Raw genomic sequence first — 15,785 nt, 5'->3', positions numbered from 1 at the left:
ATACCTCTGAAGAGGGGAGTAATAGCTAGAATATCTTTTTCATACCTTCGGTGTCGTGATCGCACGCACTTAAGTTTAACTTTGCTAACTAAACCGTTGCGGTCCCCTCTCTCTCGACTACTTGTCGTTTTTTGCAGGAATCTGACATGGAAAAAGTCAAAGAGGTAGGAAAAGGAAAGGCCCCATCAAAAAAAACACTGAGTACCACACCCGTTGTGACCCGCAGTAAGAAAAAGGGTGAGAAAGCAAAGACAGCGACCCAGAAGGTGGACACAACAGAGATCACATCACCAATGAACGCCAGCACGATAGCGGCGGCAGCAGTCAAAGACCTTCCGGCACAGGCCGATAAGGCCAATCTAGCAACGGGATCACGCGTTCATGAGCAACGTGAAGGGTTCGCGGAATCAACAATGCACCTGGAAGCCTTCAGAATGCCGCAAACAAATGATCAAAACCAAACCATTCCAACCACTCAGTCATTGCTAACGATGAATCAACCCATCATAACACAAGGAGAGCCACCGATGAGGACAACCGATCCCCCTGCCCCCTAAATCCATACAATCGACGAAGTTCGAACCATGGCGGTTGGAGGGCAGGGACAGGTCGGGACAACGAACCAAGGATCGAATCATTCCTCCCAATTGATGGCAGAGCTCGAAGAACTAAAAAATAACCAGAGAACATACGCAGAAGCAGTGGAATTACTGGATAGAGAAAACCAGGAGCTCAAAGGTAAGATGGCGAACCAACATGACGAAGCTAATTCAAAGGCACCAGATCCCAATCACGATCGAAGAATGGTCGTAACAAACGAAGCCAATCCTAAGCCCTTGAACCGAGGACACGTCAGGGGAAACCGATCCTCAGACCGAGAATATGTTCCCGAAGACTCGGATTACTTTGATAGTAATGATCAAAGACCAGGAAAATCCGTAGCAATAGCCGGCCATCACCGTGCAATGGAAGATCTTCGCGCTGATATGATGGCAGAGATCAAGCAGCTGAAGTCCAGGAAAGGAGGTGGAAGATTAGAGGAAGTCATGAGAGAAGCTAATACTACTCCTCTAGTCCCAAGCTTAGCCAAAGCTGAAATCTCCAAGAAATGTCCGATCCCATCATTTGAATGCTACGATGGATCCAGTGATCCCGCGGCCCACCTTCGGTATTATAACCGTATGTTGGCCCGGTGGGATCAGGACGACGTGGTCCTTTGTAGTTATTTCCCTTCAAGGTTGAAGGGATCAGCTCTTTCTTGGTTCGATAACCTACCTCCCAACTCCATTGGTTCGTAAGAGCAACTTACTGAAAAGTTTTTAAGAACTTACATGTATAACAAGGCTGTCCACGTTGGGATGGACAAGCTATTCGCATTGGCCATCAAATACAAGGAGACGACCAGGGAATACACGGATAGTGGCATAAAATATGTCAGGCTATAGGGAATGTAGACCCAGTGGTGAGCATTAACTGCTACAAGTGGGGTTTAGACAGGATGAGCCCGTTGTTTGTCGAGATTCATAGGAGCGTACCCACGACGGAAGGGTATCTTCGAGTAATCATCGAAAAACACGCCATGTTGGAAGAAATCCTACGAGAAAATCCGAGGGCCCATGCTCAAAGATCTCATTGAACTAACTCCACAGAGCAGGCCAGCGGATCGAAAAGAAGTTCAATCGAACGCCCACACGAAGTTAGGAGAGGAAGAATAGAAGGTCCTCAAAACGATGATCGAAGGTTCGAAGATCAAGTTTACACTAAGCTAAACACAAGTTACGCTCGAATCTTAAAAGAAATTAAGGGTCGAGAAAACTTGGAATGGCCATGGTCAAAAGGAAAACAACCCCCAAGATCCGAAAAATCGAAGGAATACTGCGATTACCACTGTTTCAATGGGCACCCAACCGAGAAGTGCAAGAAGTTGAAGATAATGGTCCAAAAGCTTATCGACAACGGAGAACTGAAGCAATACATAAGGAAGAAGACGATGATAGGTCGAAATGAAGCAAGCAATTTCAACTGCCTGAAGGAAATCGAAAGCTAAACACCATTTCATGTTCGGAAGCCACTGGACCATCATTAACAGCGCAGATTGGAAAAAGGCCGAGAAAGTAATTCGAAGACTACTGCGAGCTGTACAAAATTGATGGGGGTAGAAATAGACGATCACGAGATATGGATGAATGCACCGATCACTTTCGAGGCAGATGATGTGGAGGAAGACATGGAGGATCACAATGATCCTTTGATCCTCACACTGCCCATAGCAGGGTGCAATATCAAGAAAATCCTCACTGACGGAGGAAGTTCAGTCAACGTCCTGTTCTATGATACGTTCAAACGGATGGAGCTAAACAACGAGCAGCTGATATCTTCGTACCACACCATTTATGGATTCAACGGGGCTCCTAGGAAACCATTGGGGGACATTGTTATGCAAATAAATGCAGGACCGATGAAGATAGACACCCATTTCAGCGTAGTAGACGCTCTTTCCCCCTACAATGCTATCATAGGACGAAGATGGGTACACAAGCTCAAAGGGATAACATCAACTTATCACCAGTGTCTTCGATTCCCGTCACCCTAAGGGATAATGGAGATCAAGGGTGACCAGGTTACTTCTCGGGAATGCCAAGCTATGCAAAACTAGCTCAATAACGAGCTAGATGAGCAACGAAAATCCCGTAGAAGTCGGAACAAAGAAGTTGCTAAGGAAAAAACAATTAATCTTTACCTCGAAGAGATCTCAGGAAAAAGCCTGACGAAGGGGGGAGACGTTCAATGCGCTGAGGCAAGTACCTTAGTGGCCAAGGCGGTTGAGGAGCCTACCAAATAACAATTAAAGAATGTCTCTCACCTAGGGGAACCGAAGCCTACATTTAAAGAATGATCAAGATAGGAACTTTAGTGATCAAGGAAAGAGAGCTAGCCCTAACCAAACTACTCATGGAGTACGCGGATGTCTTTGCGTGGAAATTAGGAGATATTCCGGGAATAGATCCGAAGATAATTCAACATGAGCTCCGTATAAAACTAGGCACAACTCCTTTCAGGAAGAAGGTGCGCAAGATAGCCCCAGAGTATCATGAGCCCATTGAGAAGGAACTCCGCAAGTTTCTAGAAGCAGGATTCATCAAGGAGGTGAAATACCCCACGTGGATTTCGAACATGGTCATCGTGCCAAAGAAAAACGGAGGGGTGAGAATTTTCATCGACTTCACCAACCTCAAGAAGGCCTGCCCTAAGGACAACTATCCACTCCCTAGCATTGACCAACTGGTCGAAGCAGTGAAAGGATATGAAGAACTTTCCTTCATGGACGGTTACTCAGGATACAACCAGGTTTTGCTGGCGGAAGAATATCAATAACACACAACATTCTACACCCCTCACGGCCTCTATTGTTACACAAGGATTCCCTTCGAACTGAGAAATGCAGGGGAAACATATCAGAGGATGGTTGACGCTATCTTCAACCCGTGGATAGGGAATACGTTGGAGGTCTATGTAGATGATATGCTGGTCAAAAGTAAGATACGCGCGGATCATCACCAGGATTTGAGAGATATCTTTGAGGCTATAAGGAAGCACAACATGAAAGTAAACACGGAGAAGTGTACGTTTGGTGTTACTTCAGGAAAATTCCTCGGATACCTAGTAACTAAAAGGGGCATCGAAGTCGGCCAAAATCCAAGCCATCGTAGAAATGCCATCCCCGAAGAACTTGAAAGAAGTCAAAAAACTCAATGGATCCCTAGCAGCGCTAGGGAGGTTTATCTCAAGATCGTCATATAGATGCAAACCCTTTATCAACATCCTCAAGAAGGGATGCAAATTCGAGTGGACCCCTGAATGTGAAATAGCTTTCCAACAAATTAAGGAGTACTTGGTGACAATCCCCATTCTCCAGAAGCCGGATCCTGACGAAGTATTGGCTCTTTATATAGCTGCAACCGATGATGCGGTCAACGCAGTGCTAGTTAAAACCAATACGAAGATTGAGCAGCCAATTTACTATGTCAGCAAGACACTTAACCCAGCGGAACGGAATTACACGAATTTTTTAATCGAGCAGCTCATTTTGGCATTAGTATGGGCAACTCAGAAGTTGAGAACCTATTTCTTGACTCATTATATTCGTGTCCCCTGCAAAGCACCATTAGAAGCTATTCTCAAAAGCACTGGGAAAGTTGGAAGGGTAGCAAAATGGAACACACATCTCGACCAATTCAACATAATCCATGAGATTCAACATTCCCAGAAATCTCAAGTTTTGGAAGATTTCCTAGCGGACTTACCTTTAGACAATGACGAGGAAGTCCAAGGCATGCCAGAAACCGAAGATGGAAAAGACCCTGTCGATATTCTGGAACCTACAAACCAAAGGCAATGGGAAGTCTTCGTAGACGGGTCCATAAATTGGGAAGGTGCTGGCATAGGCATCGTAATCACCACCCCCACCGGAGAAAGGATCGTCCATGCACTGAGACTAGAATTCAAGGGGCATACCAACAATATTGTCGAATACGAAGCTGTGGTGCATTCTCTTCGTTTAATAATAGAAATGGGCCTAACCGAGGTACGCTTGACAAGTGACTCATATCTGGTCATACGGAAAATCGGGATAAAATATAATGTCTACGACGAAACCCTTTCAAAGTATATAGCGTTAGTCCAGACACTCGCAGCCCAGATACCGAACATCAAATTTCGGAACCTATGCAGAAAGGAACTTAGTCATGCCGATGCTCTGGCATACATTTCATCTATGTTAAAGATGAGAGCGTGAAATCTATCAAAGTATCCAGGGTATACGAACCTTCCATCATCCCTCAGCAATCCCTCGCCACACACCGCAAGGATAACGTTGGGGAGGACATTGCTGAGGATGATGTAGGGGAGGATATTGCCGACGATTTCATGGAAGATGACATCGTAACGAAAGAAAATGAGGATGAGGATTTTACCAAGGAGAAAGATTGGAGATCTGATATTCATCTTTACCTTCAAGAAGGTACTCTACCTGCAGATCTGAAACAAGCCAAGGCAGGGAGATATGACCTCCGCGACGGGATCTTATATAAAAAATCTTTCCTCGGACCATTACTACGATGTGTGTCAAGACAATAAGGGCACCCCATTTTAAAAGAAATACATTATGGAGATGCAGGGAATCATAGCGGAATGAGATCGTTATCGGACAAGGAAAAAATGCAGGGGTATTACTGGCCGCACATGATAAGAGATGCATCTAGGATGGCCAGAAGATGTGAAGAATGTCAACGGTTTGCCAAAAGGATCCATGCTCCCGCAACAAAGTTAAATTCTATAGATAGTCCCTGACCTTTCTCCAAATGGGGAATAGACATTGTCGGACCCCTGATTGAAGGGTCAGGAAAAAGACGATTCTTAATCGTAGCCACAGACTACTTCAGCAAGTGGGTGGAGGCCAAGGCTCTGGATATAATCCTTGACTCATACGTATTCATTTTCATCTTCCAAAATATCATCTGCAGGTTCGGTATCCCAGCGGAAATCTTCTCCGACAATGGAAAGCAATTACAAAGAAAAAACATAGACATGCTTTTCGATACTTTCAAAATCAGAAAGAACAAATCAACACCTATCTATCCCCGGAGCAACGGACAGGCCGAAGCCACAAATAAAACTATCGCCCTCATCCTCAAGAAGAAATTGGACGAACACAAAAAACGTTGGTGCGAACAACTACACAACGGCTTATGGGCATACCGAACCACGCGTCGGTACGCCACCGGTGAATCTCCATTCCTCCTTACCTATGGGGCCGAAGCGGTCATACCAAAGGAAATCCTTATGCCAACCACGAAGACCGAGGCATGGGAAAAGAACCTCACCACGTACATGATGTTGGAAAGGCTAGATGACTTGGAGGAAAGAAGGGAATCAGCGTTACAAAGGATGGAAAACTACCAGAAAAAGTTAGCAAGGGAATACAATAAAAAGTTTAAGCTTAGAAATTTTGTAGAAGGGAAGTATGTGCTGAGAACTATACCCCAATACCAGCGAGAGAAGAAGTGGGGTAAACTAGCACCAACGTGGGGAGGACCATTTGTTATACACGACATCGCAGGAAACGTGGCATATTACCTGCGTAACCTTAAAGGAGAAATCCTCAGACACCCTTGGAATGCTAAATATCTCAAGCCATACTACCCATAATGCAGCGCAGCCCTGCACCTGCGTGAAGAGTACCGGAAGAAGAAAGCAGCGTACCCGCTCGACATGTTTCTATCTCTGGACGAGGAGTAGCAGCCCTCAATCTATCAATCAAAAAAATCAACTTTTTGAAAAATCTATCCATTGGGGAAAGTATTCACTTACAATCTCTCAGGACCCCCCTATAAGTGTTTATAAGTGTAAAACCATGGGGGAGGCATCCGGCAGAAAGAGATACCCAACCAATTTTAAGGTAGTGGTTCAGCCGAATGGGTGTTTGTAAATATTTCCATAACTCACTACATATCCGGGAACGCTACCTCGACCCCCACCGTCTGGGAATCCTCTGGCCCAGGATTAGCCAGCGGGGTATAGGTCCCAAGATGATCACGAAGGTGCACACCTTTGGCATCGCAACCAAACACTTTTATCATTTAAAATTTTATTAAGCATCTAACATATTAACTGACCAAATGTTGCAGGTAGAAAGAAAATTGTAAATATACCAAAAGGCGTTGATCTATTTCATGAAAGTTGATTATAAGATCGGGAAAAACACAAGAAAACAACATTATATCCAAAAAATGTCCCGAAGCCAAATAAACAACAAATATCAACTTCCCAAGAAGAAAGAAACCTATTTTCCCCTAGATGACTGAGCATGATCAGTCTTCTTCTGAGATGAAGGAACGCTCCCACCCGAAGAAGGACCAGAGGAGAAAGTCAAAGGTTCGGGCATGAAGCGACGGGGATAGTTCTTGACAATATTATGATCCCTTAGGAGGCCTTGCTCTACCCATGTTAAAACTTTGTTAACTTCCTCAGCCAACTGACAGCGAGCCTTATGACCAATAACAGTAGCCCGAAGCTCAGATTGGGACAATAAAGAAATCAACCGAGCCACTTCCTTAGCTGCCTCCGTCGCCGCTTTGTCACGAGAACCATCTAAACCTTTGTAATACGATGTTTGTCTCTCCTGTTGCACTAGGGAAGATTGAGCCTCTTTAAGCTTTGCATTTGTAGCAAGAAGCTTTCCCTCGAGCTCTACACAAGGAATAAACGCAGCGTATAAGGAATTAAAGATACAAATTTACACACCAAAAAATAAACATATACCTCCGACTCTAGCCGAAGATGCCTTTAAATCATAAACAACAACATCGCCGCCTTCAGCGAGAAAATCGAACTCATCGGATATTTTCTTATAATCCAACTGAAGATTTGAGAGAGCATATTGACTCTCATCTAACTCTACCCGATTCATAGAGTCCTGGTGACGAAGGTGGTTAACTTCATCATTCATTTTCTCTATCCCTTTATTAAGCCTATACATGTTCATCTCGAGATTCCTCTCAGACTCGACCATACGGGCAACGTCAGCACGAGAAGCAATCAAAGCATTGCTAAGAGCATGGGCTTCGGCCCTAGCATCATCTCTCTCTCGAACGAGCTGATGTATATAATCAGTAACCTCAGGACCATGTGAAGAGAGAGCTTGATGTAGCTCCCTCTCTAACTGCTCTACCCTAGCCTCCAAGATAGAGGCATGTTCAGTGGCCTCACGAAGACTATTCTGCATATCAATAAACTGGGTTTTCCTGGCCCTTAACCCAGCTAGAAGCTTGTTATGCTCTTCGGCCCTAGTATTCCACTTGGTGGCTTCACTCTTGATCTTCTCCACTAACCCCTTGATATGAGAGGCTAGACGGACCCTCTCCTTCCGAAGACACATCAACTCTCCATTGTCATCCGCTGGAGATAGGGTGGGACTCAGACAGAATACTAAGAAGACTAAGGAAGAAAACGAAGATAAGATAAAGAAGAAAACACGAACCTTTAACTGACGAAGAGCCCTTGCGAGCTTCCTCCAACTCGCTTCGAACAAGGGCCAAGTCCGTTCGAAGCTTCTCTTCCATAACGCGCAGTTGATCTTTCCCTTTCAATTTGTCCTTCGAATCCTGAATCTCTTTATCCTTAGCATAGATGAGAGACTCAGCGGTGCTCAACTCCTCTTCCCGATGACGAAGCTTGGCCTCAAGCTTAAGGGCTTTGGCCCTGAAAAAGTGGTAAAAAGTGTGGTTGCAGTACTCACTCCTCATCATCTGATTGAGCAAAGTAGAAGTCAGATTTTACGCTCACGAAAGAGTGATCAATCATAGATCTAAAGAACATACCTCGAGTACTCGCTGTTGAGGAAAACCATATTGATAGCCGTTAGCAATGACCAACATCTCAGCAACCGATGAAGGAGGATCAACCAGGATATTCGAAGAAGAACCTCTTAAATCTTTGTCCCACACTTTTGCAACTTTCCCTTCGGGAGTCATCTGCATCATCTGACGAGTAAAGGCATCAGCTTTTTTCTCGCCAAGAACCAACGGTGCAGGGTGGGGCACGAAAATCAGCTTGCTCTTCATCATCCAATCAAGGATTACATCGTCACCTTCAGGTGTCATCAACTGAGGAAATTCCTCTGAGGATGAATCAACGATAGTACCTTCGACGACAACTCCTTTTCCTGTATCAGGATTACCCGTCTCTACAGAAATTTTCTGAACCTCCTTCTCCTTGCCAGCAAGAGCTTCTGCATCTTCGCCAACAGAACGACTCTCCTCCCCAACAGTCTTGTCACCCGCACCGATGGGGTCACCACCCATCCCGTCACCAAGGACATCCCAATCATCATTAGTAAAAAGAAGAGAGAAATCCTCTGTCCAACCCATGACAACGCCCATATCAACCGGGCCACCCAAAGAGTAAATCTTTCCAAAAGAAAACTCTTGGGTGGATGCAGGCATCGAAGATTGAGGACACGGGCAAATATACGTACTAACAATAATCCATACCTTGAGGGCATCGGAACTCTTCGGAGGAAGATCAGAACTCTCATCCTCATCCATATCAACAACGTCGCAGGCATATTCAAAGTTCATCCCCTCAAAGTTTAGTCGCCACGGACAGAAATCACCATAGCGAGAGGGAGGAGTTTCACGATCCTTGCTACCAGCAACAGGACGCCAATCACGTGGACCAGGTATCCAACCATAAGCCCAAGGACCAATAACCTCAATAACGGTAGCATTCCACTCATAATCATGATCACGTTGAATCCTCTCACGATTAGGAAAAAGCCTCCGCTGGATTGACTTTTCGGTACCAGGAACGTATTTCAGCTTGGTACCACACACTTCACTTAAAAGACGAACACCACAACTAGGTGTCGTAATAGTACGAAGACCAATACTCTAAGGCTTGCGGTTCCTCCCATTAACATAATCACCGAAGTAGCTATTAAAATTCTCAGGAGTATACCATCCCTGCTCAGCTGGGTTAGGAACATAGCAGGTCATCGTTGTTTGCCCCTTGCCACGGAGATTACATTCCTTGAGTGCACGAAATAATTCCTGGTCAGATGCACCACGGAACGACAGTGTCTATAAGAAGTAGAACCCTCACGATTAGCCAAGGCGTCGTAGTAGAAAGAATCGCCAGATTTTTACAAAGGCAACATCAACCCGGCCTCGAAGGGCCCCACCGTAGTAAGCAGATTATAATCATCGTACTTATATCTTGATATCATCTCAAAGGTAAGATCATCATCAGGAGCATAAAATCTAACATCAAAGTGTTCGATCTCGTGTTTCGCTTTAAAAGCCTCGAGATTTATGTGCTTGAAAGTTACCTTCTTTCTGGAAACGGAGAGTCTCTGTATCAAGGGAAGGGCCTCGGAATCTTTATCTTGATCTAGATAAGACCCCTTCAGGGGACTTAAGTCCGAAGCTTTTCTCTTAGATGACGGATTCCTGGATGAACCAATCTTTGAAGCACCGCCTTTAATGATCTTCCCTCTCATCGGAATGGCCGGAGGGGGAGGAGGAATCGTGTCAGGAACAACTGAGCGAAGAGGTTGGATATTCAGAAGCGGCTCAGTGAGACGATGAGAAGTAGGAGGTGCTGCTGCCGACCCAGCCCGTTGGGTAGCCGCTGGACGACTAACAGCGTACCTTGACCCTTGAGGACCCCTTGCTTGACCCCCCTTCTTAACAGAAGAAGTTCTAGAACTTGGGGCAGAAGAGGTCCTCTGGGCACGAAGATATGGGTGCGAAGACCTAGCTGGACCTCCTTCGGGCGGAGATATATCTGGGTCCCTAGGAGGAGTCCCATGAGGGCTCGGTGGCGGAGTCTGGTAGGGAGCTCGGTGATGATCAGCCATATCTACACGTAGAAGGCATGAAAACAACACGAAGTTAAAACAAAAGAAACCATAAGGATCAAAAAGTGCAAATTTTCAGGTTCTGTGAGCTCATCATGAACATTATTTGAAAACCCTAAAAGAGAGTATCTAGCGGAGAACCCTAGATAGGATGCAAACAAAAGAAGTAAGTCCAAAGAGCAAGAAGCTTATAGGTTTAGTGATGAAGAACAGGGGCAAGTATATATACTTTCGTATAATTGTTCTTCATCACTAAACCAATAATACAACAGCAGAGAAGCAAAACAAACGCAACTGAAAGAAGAGGACAAAACCCCATACCTGCGATTCAAGCTTACAGAGGAGAGTAAGGAAGGTAGCGACAAGCGGACAAAACTCTGAAAAATCCTATGATATCCTACTCCTTGCAGCACCAGTAGTAAAGAACTAAAGAACAAAAGAAAAAAATAGAAGAAGAGGATGAAGAGTCAGGAGTTGAAGGCTGACAGAAGAAAGAGAGAGAGAGAATGTGAATTTATTTCAAAATTAACTTTCTCTCCCCCCATTTATAGCACCAGGAGTATCGAGACCAACCCACGAATCGAGAAGAAGTTATTGCAAGGGCGTGGGGAACGTGCCCTAAAATCCAGGGGAAATTATTGATGAGAGATGGGAAGATTATAACGACAGTTATCTTCTAACCTTGACTAAACCCCACATTAGAAGAAAAGGGGAAAATTGTATGCACATAATCCATCTCTCGACACGTGTCCAAAGATCTACACGTCGAAGGCATGCGGACCACTATACCAAGGGGCACTGAAGCTACGAACCACCGAGAAGTAGGGAAGGATGCCCTAAAATTTGCTTTATCCGATCTCGAGGATAACTCAATATCGACGGTAGGGGTTAAATAGACTGACATGGGTGTGATGAGACCTGCAGACAGCTGACTGTCGCATGCAGACGACCCAACCACCCACATTAAATGCCATAACCATAGGATACGTGTCAAGATATCCGAGGAAGAGAATGCACGATCCAGCGGTATCAACAACAGACGCTGGGGGCATCGGTCCGGAACGAAGGCACCAGCGAGATTGGCACAGAGAACAAGAAGATAAGGTTTCAACGGTCTCTGACAAGAGACCCCGCATACTTTCCCTATAAATACCCTCCTCCTCTGAGAGATAAGGGGGCGACCAATCTGTAAGAGTGAAGAGAGAACTAGGAGATAGAAATAGGAAGAGTAAGTATGATTTCCATTCCCTCCATCATCGTATTTCACTTAAAGTCATCCGACTTCATTTGTAACCCTTCAATACATAGTGAAACTCAACACCCCGTGGATGTATGCCTTAGTGTTGAACCACGTAAATCTCTATGTCATTTACATTTCAGTATCGTATTTACGTTTCTGTAGGATCATAATCTCGCAACAATAATGTCTCAGCGAAATTATCAACAACACAACACAACACAACAGCGTCGCAGAACAATTTTCAGAAACGATATAATAAACGACGCCAGCTAAAATCATGAGAAAGATATGATGGTCCTGCGAAAATTAGAGAGTTTGTGAGATTAACATTTGTAAGGTTGCGAGAATATCGCAATCCATATCCGAAAATAAAGGACAGATTCGCTGTCGTCCACTATGTATTTCCTTATAAATAGTCGTTCAACTGTGAGGAAAGAGAGAGATCTTTTTCTGGAGGAGAAACAAGTAAATAGGAGAGAGAAAATCTAGAGTAAGGGTTATTCTTGATTCCTTTATCTTTTATTGTAAGATTGTTCAAAGATTCATCAATAAAATTAAGATTGTTAATCTAAAACGAGCTGAATGTTAGTGAAATCATATGAGGGGTGTAGTGTAGGATTTCCTGCAACTACATAATGGCGCTAGAAACAGGGAGAGGCTGAAGATAGAAAGTTAAAGATTGTTGTTGAAATTGTTCAAATCAAGAAAGCCATTAAATAAATCAGTGGACCAGTTAAAAGAAAAATGATTAGAGTCAATGAATATAAAAAAAGATTGGAGTGTAATATGATAACAAAAACAATGGTTAATGAATTCCATGAAAACATCAAAGGAAGAATACATAAACGAAATTTTGAAGAAAGGAAGGTTGTGGCGGTAGAAAAGACATCACCCTTGAAATATTGGGAAAAACAAAAAATTACATTAATGGCGGCAGAAATACCAAAAGAAAATTTGAACCACACATCTCTATTGGTTATTACAGTGCCTATTACGCGAAAAGAGAAGGAGACAACAAAAAAATCCACGGGAGAATGAATATTGAACAGAACTTTAATCGATACAGGAAGTTCAGTGGATATAATATTCTATCATGCATTCAGGGGAATGGGATTTAAAGATGAAGAAATGTACAATTCAACATATTTTGTTCATGGATTTGGGAAATCCACAACAAAACCTAAAGGAGAAATAGTGGTACGAATTCCACTAGGAGAGATCGAAACACATGTAACACTATGCGTGGTGGATATGGAATCGCCATATAATATGTTGCTAGGAAGACCATGGATACATGCGATAAAAGTTGTAGTATCAACGTTGCATCAATGTATTAAATTCCCCACACCAAATGGAATAGGAGAAATCAGAGGAGATGTTGATAACGCGAAATTATGTCATCAAATTGAAGTAAAGCATTATGAAGGACAAGCAAAAAGGAAACAATTTCGTAGAAAATTGGCAAAGGAAGCAAAGAAAGAAGAAGAATTTAGAGTATATATGATATGGGCAAAAGAAGGCAAGGGAATACCCAGCGAGATTTCGGAAGAAGGAGAAGGACCTGTGAAAACAATAAAAGAACCAACACCAATGGGAGAACCCAAGCCCAGTTACACTGCCGAAGAACCAACAAAAGAAATAAACATTGGGACTATAGAACAACCTTTAATATTGAGAATTGGAACCAAGATGGATGTGGAAGAAGAAAGAACTGTTAACCTTTTGCGAGAATATAAAGACGTTTTCGCAGGAAGCATGGATGAGATACCGGGAATAGATCCATCAATTGCATGCCACAAGTTGGAGATTAAAAAAAATATGAGACCATTCAAACAGAGAATAAGAAAAACTGCAACAACTTACCATTCCCAAATAGAAGAAGAACTACAGAAAATGCTTGATGCGGGAATCATAAGAGAAGCTAAATACCCAGAATGGATAGCGAATATGGTCATTGTCCCAAAGAAAAACAAAGGAATCAGGATTTGCATAGATTTCACTGATTTAAACAAAGCTTGCCCTAAAGATAGTTTTCCGTTACCAGATATTCCTCAAATGGTGGAATCCGCAGCGGGAAATGATAGGGTATCGTCTTTAGATGGGTACAAAGGGTATAACCAAATCCATCTCGCTGAAGAAGATCAAGAACATACTGCTTTCTTCGCCCCTAGAGGTTTATATTGTTACACGAAAATGCCATTTGGTTTGCGAAATGCGGGAGCGACATACCAAAGAATAGTAGAGAAGGTGTTTGCAAAATGGATACACAAAACATTAGAAGTATACGTGGATGACATGTTAGTAAAGAGTAAAGAAGCTAAAGACCATGTACAGGACCTGAGGGAGATTTTTGAACAAATGCGGCAGTATAACATTAAACTGAATCCTGAGAAGTGTACTATTGGAGTTGCATCGGGAAATTATTTAGGCTACATTGTATCAAAGGAAGGAATACAGGTTGATCCAGAAAAAGTGCAAGCAGTTCGTGACATGCCAACACCAGCAACAATAAAAGATGTACATAAGTTGAATGGGCTTCTAGCTTCGCTGGGGAGATTCATTTCGCGATCATCAGACAAATGCAAATATTTTTTTCGATATATTCAAGAAGGGTGCGAAATTCAAATGGAATGAGGAATGCGAAAAGGCTTTTCAAGGAATCAAAGAACATCTTATGAATACAACTATTTTACAAAAAGAAGAATCAGGAGAAGAATTATTGATCTATCTTGCGATGACGTCGCATGCATTAAGTGTTGTGTTATTGCGAGTAGACGAAGGAGTAGAGAAACCCATTTATTACATTAGCAAAACTTTTAATACTACCGAGAAGAATTACTCAAAAATTGAGAAGTTGATCTTAGCATTAGTTTATGCATCATTTAAGCTTCGCATATATTTTCAAGCGCACAAGATAAAGGTATTAACAAAAGTACCAATTGGATCAGTAATGAAGAATTCTAAAAGATCAGGAAGAGTCGAGAGATGGAATGCACAAGTAGGCCACTTTGATATTAAATATGAAATTTTGTCTTCACCAAAATCACAAGTTGTTGCAGATTTCTTGACAGAATTTCCTTTAGAAGAAGATGAAGCGGTAGAAGAAATGATGGATATAGAAGAAGAACACGGAGATCCAAAAGATTTATTAACAGAACCAAATAGATGGGAGATATTGGTAGATGAATCATCAAATGGAGAAGGAAATGGAGTTGGAATTGTTTTAATTTCGCCAGAAGGAATAAAGATGGCTTTTTCATTCAGATTCGAATTCGCATCCACTAATAACGAAACGGAATATGAAGCTTTGATACATGCCTTAAAATTCGCAATAGAAATGAAACTAGAAAATTCCAGGATCACTTGTGATTCGAAGCTAGTTATTCGCCAAATAAAGGGAGAGTATACTACAAATGAACCATCCTTGAAGAAATACAAGAAGCTCGTTGAAGAATTGTCAGCGAAAATCCCAAAAATAAAATGGAGACACATTTCAAAGAAGGATAACAGACTCGCAGATGCTTTTGCTTTCATCTCAAGCATGATGACAGATCCAACTGCGAGATGCATAAAAATACAAACACTTCTGTCACCATCAATCAATAAAGAAGAAGAAGTGGACGTGATGATAATAGACAATAAAGAAGAAGAACAAACGAACAATATCGCAGACTGGAGAATGAAACTTCATGCATATTTGGCGAAAGGAGAAACACCAATAAATAGATTGGAAACACACAAGTTAAAAAGCCGTGCAACGAATTATGAATTAAGAGATGGGATGCTATACCGAAAATCCTTTAATGGACCATCATTTAGATGTTTGACACGAGAGGAAGGAGAAAAAGTGCTAAAAATGTTACACAGTGGGGATGCTGGAAATCATAGCGGGGGAAGATCTTTGGCACATAGAGCAAAAATGCAAGGCTATTACTGGCCATACATGCACGAAGATGCAAAAAAAATATCAAGACGTTGTGAAGATTGTCAGCGACATGGAAAGAAAATACATGCACCTGGAGCACCATTGTCATCTTCAACCAGTGTATGGCCTTTTGGGAAGTGGGGTTTAGATATTGTGGGGCCATTTTTACCAGGTTCTGGACAAAGAAGATACTTAATAGTCTC

General features: G+C 42.8%; 1 protein-coding gene across 1 annotated transcript; it reads left to right on the top strand.

Annotated features, from left to right (window-relative positions):
* The first annotated feature begins 2,149 nt into the window (after positions 1–2,149).
* LOC113272069 lies at positions 2,150–2,593 on the top strand. The gene has a single exon (XM_026521976.1). The coding sequence runs from the start codon at positions 2,150–2,152 to the stop codon at positions 2,591–2,593; it is 444 nt and encodes a 147-aa protein (XP_026377761.1).
* The last annotated feature ends 13,192 nt before the right edge of the window (positions 2,594–15,785 follow it).

The sequence above is a fragment of the Papaver somniferum genome, chromosome 4 (assembly GCF_003573695.1).
Source record: "Papaver somniferum cultivar HN1 chromosome 4, ASM357369v1, whole genome shotgun sequence".
Lineage (NCBI taxonomy): Eukaryota > Viridiplantae > Streptophyta > Magnoliopsida > Ranunculales > Papaveraceae > Papaver > Papaver somniferum.
This window is presented reverse-complemented; position numbering and strand designations above follow the sequence as displayed.

What these genes read in the sequence shown, in the direction of transcription:
- LOC113272069 (XM_026521976.1), top strand. Translation starts at nt 2,150, where the DNA reads ATGGGGGTAGAAATAGACGATCACGAGATATGGATGAATGCACCGATC.